Source organism: Anolis carolinensis, chromosome 6 (genome assembly GCF_035594765.1).
Source record: "Anolis carolinensis isolate JA03-04 chromosome 6, rAnoCar3.1.pri, whole genome shotgun sequence".
Taxonomy (NCBI): domain Eukaryota; kingdom Metazoa; phylum Chordata; class Lepidosauria; order Squamata; family Dactyloidae; genus Anolis; species Anolis carolinensis.
In genome coordinates this window covers 11,854,461-11,864,487 of record NC_085846.1, presented here as the reverse complement: position 1 = coordinate 11,864,487, position 10,027 = coordinate 11,854,461, and the positions used below count along the sequence as shown (strand labels likewise).

Genomic DNA, 10,027 nt, shown 5'->3' with positions numbered 1-10,027 from the left:
CTTGGTTTTCTTGGGGGAGGGGAGGGGAGGGGAGGGGAGGGAGGACTGCAACGCCCAGAATCCCCGCATCGGAGTAGACTGCTACCAAAAGCGAAAGTGTGGCTATGTAGCAGGTATGGGCCAACTTGGGCCCTCCAAGTGTTTTGGCCTTCAACACCATTCCTAAAAGCCTCAGACCCCTTCCTTTGTAATAATACAGTGCAACAAAAAAATTCTTAGTGTCTTGGTTTTGAGGCCTGTTTCTGAGATTATTTTGGGTGCTGATTCAGAAAATTGCATGGAAGAACCACATCAGCTTCAGTTTCTTAGATATGGTTATGGACGAGCAGATGGCAACTGGTAGATGACATATGTTCTGTATCTGATTAAACAGAGGCTGGATGGCCATCTGTCAGGGGTACTTTTTGCTTTTTCTGCATAGCAGGGGGTTGGACTAGATGGCTCCTGCGGTCTCTTCCTACTCTATGATTCTATGATCTCAGAAACTAGAGCTGGCTGGGGAAAACTGGTGCCATTTTTGGCATCAGCTGATCAAATATACCCAGAATCAGGGCTAACATGTGTGGTACCAGAATGTGTTTTGACCAGTGTAGTGAACTATTTGTTTGTTTTGTTCATGTGTGTTTTATTTCTCGTTCTATTTAAGTTGAGTTTTTGTAGGTTGCTGTGAGTTTTCTAGGCTGTATGTATGGCCATGTTCCAGAAGCATTAACTCCTGATGTTTCACATCTATGGCAGGCATCCTCAGAGATTGTGAGGTTTGTTGGAAACTAGGCAAGTGGGGTTTATATATCTGTGGAATAATGTCCAGGGTGGGAGAAAGAACTCTTGTCTGTTTAAGGCAAATGTGAATGTTGCAATTCGCCATCTTAATTAGCATTGAATGGCCCTGCAGCTTCAAAGCCTGGCTGCTTCCTGCCTGAGGGCATCCTTTGTTGGGAGGTGTTAGCAGGAAGCAGTCAGGCTTTGAAGCTGCAATGATATTTAGTGCTAATCAGTACTAATTAAGGTAGTTAATTGCAACATTCACACTTGCCTCAAACAGACAAAAGAATTCTTTCTCCCACCCTGGACATTATTCCAAAAATATATAAACCCCACTTGCCTAGTTTCCAACAGACCTCACAACCTCTGAGGATGCCTGCCATAGATGTAGGCAAAACGTCAAGAGAGAATGCTTCTGGAACATGGCCATTACAGCCCAGAAAACTCACAGCAACCCAGCGATTCTGACACGAAAGCCTTCCACAACACATAGAATGTTTGTATTTGGAAGTAGTGGGTGGAATGTATTTATGTAGTTTTAGTACTACATATCACAAAATGTTGCTTGTTTACTATTACTGTTCAATAATACTAATGCATTTATGTTCCTTCTCAAATTAATATAGTCTCCTAACTTTTATTTTTAAGTACCATATTTCTGTAATTCTAAGATAACCACTTATTTCAGTATCACCAACAGGAAAAAATGTTTTTATTAATATATAGGAAAAGCATCTGCAATTCTAAGACATACCCCATTTTAAAAGCTCTCTCCCATGTCACATCTGATCCAGCCCCAAATGGTGCATAGCTGTCAAGGAGTATGCAATATAAAGCTGCTGTGCATATTCCCCACACTGAAATTAGGCAGGAAGTAGAGGCTTGCTTAGAAAGCTCGGAAAGGGTAGAGGCCAGATGCTGGAGCCAAATGCACAAAGGTTATGTTTTGAACAATAATTTACCAAATCCCCCAAACATCATGGGCAGTGGCAGGAACTTTGACACCATCCACAACTTTTTCTCCCGAGCTACTGAAATGAGACTCACAGTAGACCTCACCTGTAGAATGCAAAACTGCTACAATAGACTGCAGTAGTTTGTCAAAGGCTTTCATGGCTGGAATCACTGGGTTGCTGCGAGTTTTCCAGGCTGTATGGCCATGTTCCAGAAGCATTCTCTCCTAATGTTTCATCTACATCTATGGCAGGCAACCTCAGAGGGTGAAATGTCAGGAGATAATGCTTCTGAAACATGACCATGCAGCCCGGAAAACTTACAGCAACCCAGACTGCAGTAGGTTTTTGGTTTGTGCTGGAATTTGGTTCCAAGACACACATCACTTCCTCTGTGGATATAAAAATCTGTGGAATTGTGTCCCTTTGTTTTTTGGAATTTCCACCAAATCTATTTTCAAGCTGTAGAATGGAGGGTCGACTGTATACTATATTTCAGATGGCAGATGGAGTTATAAAAATCCCAAATACTTCCATCAAGTAGAAAACTCTCAGAAAATAGAAAACTAATCCCTCAGGGAGTTCACAGGGAGGTTTACATGTTCGATTTGTTTTTTAACAGAGGTAGAATTGTGTTTGCATTTCTTGTGTATAATATGAATGGTGAAGTCATTCTCTTGCTATTGCATCCCTACCTTATTCTGTTGTATGTGCAGACTGCAGTTGTATTTATGAACACTATGAGTTAACAAATGAAGCATTTTCCCAGGGGAGCTAGGCAAAATATAGCGACTGGAATACTTAACTGGAACAAGGGAAATCTTGGATCAAAGCCTCAAACTGAGCCATAAATCTCACTGGATGAACTTGGGTCAGCTACACTCTCCGCCTGAACTAACTCACAGAGTTGTTGATGTGAAGACAAAACTAGTGAGAGGGACAGCTCTATAACACCGCCTTAAGGTCTCTGAAGAAATGGCAGGATATTCAAGCAGCTAAGTAGTAAATACTGTAAATCTTTGAATCAGACTTACATAGAATTCATGGTAAGAATTAACTTCCTAAAAATATACTTGATGGAAAATTGAAGAAAAACTAGCTTAAAAACAAAACAATGGCCAGTTTAAAACTGAAGGAAGAAAGGATCGAAAAGGCTAAAGTGGACAGATTTTAAGAAACGTGACAAAGAAAAAGGAGTTTTTGAGTCGTTTTGGAAGGAGATGTGATTCAAGCCTGTTTGATTATCATGCCATTTCCTTGGCTTATTGGAAATCCTAAATATCTTAAGGGCAGCAGATCCTATCTGAACTTAGAAACTAAGTAGGGGTTTTTTTGTGTGTCAGAAGCAACTGGAGAAACAGTAAGTCGCTTCTGGTGTGAGAGAATTGGCTGTCTGCAAGGACATTGCCTGGATGTCTTGATGTATTTACCATCCATGTGGGAGGCTTCTCTCATGTCCCCGCATGGAGCTGGAGCTGATAAGAGGGAGCTCATCTGCACTCCCCCTGGGTTGGATTTGAACCGGCAACCTTCAGGTCAGCAACCCAACTTTCAAGTCAGCAGTCCTGCTGGCACAAGAGTTCAACCCACTGTGCCACCGGGGGCTCCAACAAGTAAGTAGGGTCAATATTGGTTAGTACTTGGAGAGGGTTTACTTAGGTAAGGAATAGTTAAGAAGTGCTTTTGCCATTTCCTTCTTCTATAGCACTGGTATTTCTTAGCAGTCTCCCATCCAAGTACTAATCAGGGTTGATCTTTCTTAGCTTCCAAGAGCAGATGGGATCTGGTGCCCTTAAGGCAGGCATGGGCAAACTTCATCCCTCCAGGTGTTTTGGACTTCAACTCCCACAATTCCTGGCCTCAGGCCCTTTCCTTTTCCCCCTCAGCCGCTTAAGCGGCTGAGGGGGAAAAGGAAGGGGCCTGAGGGCAGGAATTGTGGGAGTTGAAGTCCAAAACACCTGGAGGGACGAAGTTTGCCCATGCCTGCCTTAGGTCTTTAGAATACTAAGAGTGATCTTGAGTTGACTGAGGTGGGAAGTAGTAACCCTCCAGATGCTGCGGGACTGCAACTCCCAGCAACTCTAGACATCATAATGAATGGTGAGAATAACTAGGACTTGTCTGACAGATTGCTTTGTGATTCCCACCTTTCCCCTATGGAGTGTAACTCCATGAACCCCGTTTGTCTGGGAATGTTGGCGGCACAAAGAAAAAAAAAGGAAAACAAAATAAAACCTCTGAAAAAACCAAAAAGGAGAGTTTATAAAACACATTTCCAGAAACCATAAAATAGAACCCATTGGAAATAAAAAATAAAAAATAATTAAAAAAAACCCCAACATGTTTTATTCGCAACATTTTTCTTTAAACAAAAATGAAAAGAAAACCAAAGGAGGGCAGGTGGGAGAGGGGGTATTAAAAAAACAAAACAAAACAAAATAAAACAAAAACAGGCTTTTAAGACCAAAACACAGATTTCATTTTTTCAAAGATTTTGTTTTGTTTATATAGCAAACAGTTATTGTACAATAACAGAACCCCTGAAATTCAGATCGGAACCTGTTCTTGCGGCCCCCCGAATCCTGCCCCCGCCCCCCAAAGCCCCAACAGTCCCAAAAGGCCGGGAAGGAGGTGTTTTGATTGAACACTACCAAAGACACATTGCTCCAAACCAGATTTCCCCTCCCCTTTTTATATTTACTCCCTTTCCCTCCCCGCAAAGCTGTCTCAACGGATGGGTAAGAAGTGGGCACCTGTGTGATTCAAGTTCTGTGAGGCATGAAGAATTGGGGGGCAAGTATTAAGACAGTGAGAATATAGCACTGGTCCGCTAAATTGGGGGAAAGCCCATTTGATACCTGTTATAATGTGTTGTTTAGGCCCTGTGTTTGGTGTAGCGTGTCTAAGAGATATGCCATGGCAGACTTGGGGGGGACGGGGACTTTGAAGCAGTTAGTTGTTGAGCGGGAGCAGGGAAATGAGAATATAGCATTAGTCTGCTAAACTGGGGAAAAGTCCCATTTGATATCTGTAATATAGCATATTTATGCCTTGTGTTTAGTGTAGTGTGTCTAAGAGACATGCCATGGCAGATCGGATAGATGAGAGAGGGAACCCTGGAGCATTTTGCATGGAGAGGAAAAGAGAGGGAAGAATATAGTACTAGTCTACTAAAATTGGGGGGTGGGGAGTCAGTATTACTGCCTGTGTTATAGTGTGTTTAGGCCCCGTGTTTGGTGTAGTGTGTCGAAGAAACATGCCATGACAGACCAGACCAGATGGAGAAGGAGAAAGCTTGGGAGTATTTTCCTGTGGAGGAGAAGAAGAGAGGGGAGAATATAGCACCGATTTGCAAAGTTGAGGGAAAGCCCCATTTGGTACCTGTGTTATAGTGTGTTCAGGCCCTGCATTTGGTGTAGTGTGTCTAAGAGACATGCCGTGGCAGACCAGATAGAGGAGAGGGGGGACCTTGGAGCATTTGTTGAAGGCTAACATCTCAGAGAGGATAGAGGGGCAAGAAGAGAATTTCAGGAGGAGACATTTCTCCGTGTCCTTGTACCATTCTAGGACCAGTCCCTTTGTGTCCGAGAGACGGTTACCTACATGTCAATGAGGGGATGCCTTTCCAGTGATTGTAAAGTGGGAAAACCTGTGTAGGGGAGGGAAGCAGAGAAAGGGGGATTTCATTGCCTGCACCCCTTGGGTCCAAACCGTATCTCTGGCCATGGATAGCACCCCCAAATTGGTCCGTCCTCCTCCCTTCCCCCCTCAAAGCAGCAGTCTATGCAGTCAAGAGACCCTTGGATGATATTTTTGTTCTTTACCATTTCTTTTTAAACCTGAGGTATTTTTCTTTTCTTTTCTTAGTTAAAACAGTCGTTCAAAAGGAAGATTAAACAAAAAATGTTAAAGGATATGTATGAAACAGCACCCTATTGAATCACCATCCTTGGCAGAAGGAAAGGCAAGGATGGGTCACCATGGCACAGGGAATGCGATCCCCCTCCTATATAAATATTACTCTTTTGTTCTCTGCTGCCCTCCATCCCAAATGCAGTGAAACTGACAGAGGGGGAATTTGACAGTTCAGAGCCAAGTTTAGCTGGAAAGAGGGGTTTGCTCTAGTGCGATTCAACCCACGTTTGTGGTTTGCACCATGGAGTGTGTAGATCTGGAGACACCAAAGGGAAGGAAGGCAATACAGTACATATTCACGCTGTGCCCGAAGGGAAGTCAACATTTTAAGGATACGGAAAGGCCTATTGGATTTCTCCCCTCCCTCCCCATGATGATAGACCCCCCCATCTCTATCATATCTTTACCCCAAAGTCTCTGCCACCTTCCCCACTTCTCAAATGCTTAATACTTTCTTCTTAGGAACTTCTAACAGGGTGACTAAGGAAGGAGAAAGTCCAGAAGTGGGGGGCAGTTGGGGAGAAAGGAAAGATTCCTTGGCCCTCTTTGGCTAATGGAGTGAGAGAGGGAAGGATTTTTTTTTATTTCATCAGACAAATAAAAATTAAAATAATAATAAAAAAACACAATTAAACCGAACCAATTTTCTTTAAACAATAAAAAAGAGCACCCAACAGAAGCTTAAAAAAAAAAAGAACCACCGAAAACCTCGCCTCTGATTCCACGACCGATCGCTGCGTTTTTCAAGTAATGCTTTAGTAATAAATGAACGTTCAAGTATATATATATATTTTATAAAAGTTATGGTTACCAGTTTGAAAGCCAGTCTCACACCATCTCGCCCTCTTCCCAAATCCCAACATGCAGAATGGACTCTTCCTGGTGCCCCCTGACAGTCCAGGTTAGAGACAGTGGGAGGCAGAAGTGAGAAAAGAGGTGAAGAAGAAGAGAAAAAGGCCAGAAAAGGGGTTTTTCAGAGCCTAGACTCTGGGAAATCGTTTTAATGAGAAAGACTGGAGTGGAAAAATATTCTGGGGGTGGTCAATCTGTGAATCCAGATAACCTTCTATTACTTGCCACACCACTCACTGCTCCCCTTGGAAAGCCACTGAACTTCAATCTCTGTTCCATCTAGCAAGTCAATAAGAAAGAAATATGGAGATGAGAAGGAAACATGTAAGAGGACACTAGACAGGAAATAGGGAAAAAAGGAAGGGGTGGGGGGAAGAGCTGTATTAACCTTGCAATTCCACCTACAAACAGAAGGAGTAAAAGGACAGATAACAGCTTCGATCCGGGACATTCTTTTTGCACCCTTTTTCTACAGTATTTCTCTTTCCACCTCCATTAAAGTAAAAAACACACACACACAAATGCGCGCACACACACACAAATAAAAGGAGGGGGGTTCAAGTTTGAAACTGGGGGCAAAGGGCAGGCAGAATTAAAGACCAGGCCTGGCCCTGTCCCATTGTCCCATTATCTTCTACTTACCCCCCTCCACCAGTTTCCAAAACAGTGGTTTTTTAAAGCTTATGGACCCAAACAACTAAACAAAAAGAGAATGGGGGGAGGGATATGAGAGTTGAAGCCACAGAGCCGGAACAAGACAGCTGCCATTTACCTCCCAAGATGAGGTCAGAAAACATAAGTAAACAGAGCAAAAAAGAAAAGATAGTGAGGCAACATGCTAAACCCATCCTCGCTTCAACCCTGTTTGCTTCAAGGAGAGGCTTTGTGAGGAAGGAGGAGGGAAAGTGGAATTTGGTAAAGAGCGCTGGCACAATCACACAACCTTGGGGTCAGAGAGGGAGGAAATAGGTGTTGCAGGTGGGAAGATAACGTGAGTGTGTCTGTGGGAATAAAAATGCTACGGGAGTAGACTTGCAGGTAGAAGTGCCTATATATGATCATGAGGGATCAATGGAAATGTATAAAGATAGACTGGAGGACAGCAGGCAGAGAATGGACATGTTGCACACATGTGCTGATGTACATCATTTATGCCCAGAGTGCTCATTTTTGACTTCTGTCAGAAGCAAAACAGAAAGGGGGAGAACTCACAAAATAGTATGGTGTGCCCCCACCCCACCACACCTGGCCTTCAAGAACATAGGAATGAATTGTTCCCAGATTTAACTGCTCTGTAGAGGATACCTAAGAAGCATCCCTAGGAGTGGTCTAAAACATACAGTAGAATGAGAATAAAATGGACTGCGCCATTTCAAACTGCAAAACAGAGGAGACTCACAGGAAAAAGGTTTCCTATTTTTCCCCACTGGGTCTTTCTTGAGAAAACATTACCTGCATGTTAATACAGAAAGGTTTAGTGTCACATTCTATACAATGTGCAAGTTTACTCGTACAAGGAGCGGGTTTTTACAAAACAGGAATCCCTTCTTATATGTATGAGTATGGAAACAATATCAGGATGATGTTCAAAGATAAGTTCTGCTCACTCTATTCAGGACGGTTCTACAGGCAGAACAAAAGGGGACAAAAATCCTGTGAGTGTCCACAGATAGGCCAGACATAAAGTCTCCATATGAAGACAAAACATAGATGTGGAAACTCAGAAGTGATTCTGAAACATACTTCTGTGGCACTGAGTATACAATGAAGGTTTTTGAATGCATGTAGCATGAATGGAAGCGAGGTGGACAAGAAATACAAATGGGAGGTGAAAAGGTGAGTGCGAAGGGCCGAGCAACTGTTGGAGGGCCCACTCATGCATGTGCCTTTGCACGCATGTCCACGTGCACACCACGTTTTTGTGTAAACAATATAGCAGCAGAGACAGTGTACATATGGATTGCAGTGTGTGCGTGTTACCAGTTTTGGTGATCGAGCGCAATTTGTGCACAGGTCAGGCACATGTGTCAAGATACCTGAACATTCAGATCAGCCAAGAGGTTGGGTGGGATACAGGAGTAGAAAGATGTGAGGAAAAGGGGAATGTATCCAGAGAGCAAGGCTTTGGGGCATCCAGGGAACCGAACCCTTATGTACATGGCAACCCAAAGCGTACATACTGCAGTGGGAGAGGGATATGTGCAGTGGTGTGGACGGCATTTCAGTGGGCATGTAGTGAGGCGGGGTGAGGAATCAAAGTATCAGCTGCCTGGGCCCCCACCACCACCTTTTAAAAAGCCACACTGAAAGTGAACATTGGGGAAAACATGGAGGGAAAGGAAAGTGAGACAGGCGTACAGACAGGCAGACTCACACACACTTTCAAAATCATAAAGGCAGCATGTGCGGTGGTGGGGAATGGATGAAGTTGGAGTGCACATTTGCATCAAGGAAGGGATGAGAAAAATAATAATCCAACACCATACAATAAGCTGCCTTCCTCCTGAGCCAGCATTTCAAGCTCCTGCCCACCTTGCCGCAGCCATCCCGAGGGAGTCGTGGTACCCATTGCAGCCCAGACTGATGTTTTCAGGGATGGGGAGAGAAAAAGACGGCGCAGCGCATGGTGGGAGGAAGACACCATTCCCAGCATTGTAAAGCAACAAGGCTACCTGGGCCCCACTTACTCCGTGGCTCTGTCCTGGAACAAAGCGATGGAGCAAAAGGCGACCAGCCCTGCAGCGGCGGCAGGCCCGATGGGTCAGGGGAGCACATCTCCTTGCCCTTGTGCCGCACGCTCAAGGGGGGCTGGGGGTGGAGACGCCACTCCGGTTCAGTGCATGGCTTTAAGTAAAAAGGTTCTCTCAGAGTCCGTGTCCGGTTGTTTGATTGGTGAGGCAGAGTCTCCCCGCGCCTCCACCCCAAGGCGGGTATTAGCTGTCCTTCAGCAGCAATTTCTCCTCGGGGCAGCGGAAAGGAGGTGCCAAGGCAGGGGCAGGGGGGACCGAGGCCCTGTTGGTGACCGAGTCCTCAGCAAAGCGGGCACAGGCCTCAGGGGTGACATGGTGGCAAGAGCGGAGGTCAATGCGGGAAAGGCGTGGGCAGCGGCGGAAAAGGGGCAGACACTGATCCGTCAGCCGGTTACATCCTGCGAGAGAAGGAAGGGGCAGACAGGTCAACAATCTACTAAGTCTAGAAAGCAACTCATGTTTTGCTAATATAATATGATCCTGATCTGTGGAGTGACACATCATACTCTCAGTACTGTGCTATTTGATTCCTTTGCACCTTTTAAAGTAATATAATTAGTTACATTTCAAAACCCAATGAGCAAAGAATAACTTCAAAAACGTAATACCCTGAAGGCACCTGGATTACATCGGATGTTAAGGAGGGTCAGGCTTGGTTAGTACTTGGAAAGATCACTAGGGGCTGCAGGTGACATTTTAGAGGCAGACCATGGCAAGCCTAAGGATGTCCTATGAAATCCATGGGACTGCCATGTTGACATGCAATTTGAAGGCAGATAATCACACCCAGAC

At 44.5% G+C, this 10,027-nt stretch overlaps 1 protein-coding gene across 8 annotated transcripts in view; it reads right to left on the bottom strand.

Annotated features, from left to right (window-relative positions):
- Positions 1 to 4,041: 4,041 nt before the first annotated feature.
- Positions 4,042 to 10,027, bottom strand: part of fbxl19 (F-box and leucine rich repeat protein 19) — a 31,559-nt gene continuing 25,573 nt past the window's right edge. For all 8 annotated transcript variants that reach the window (XM_008115392.3, XM_008115390.3, XM_008115396.3 and 5 more), the window contains one exon: positions 4,042 to 9,633. In XM_008115392.3, coding sequence (XP_008113599.1) covers positions 9,419 to 9,633 — 215 coding nt within the window. In that variant the 3' untranslated portion in view covers positions 4,042 to 9,418. The remainder of the gene's footprint in view (positions 9,634 to 10,027) is intronic.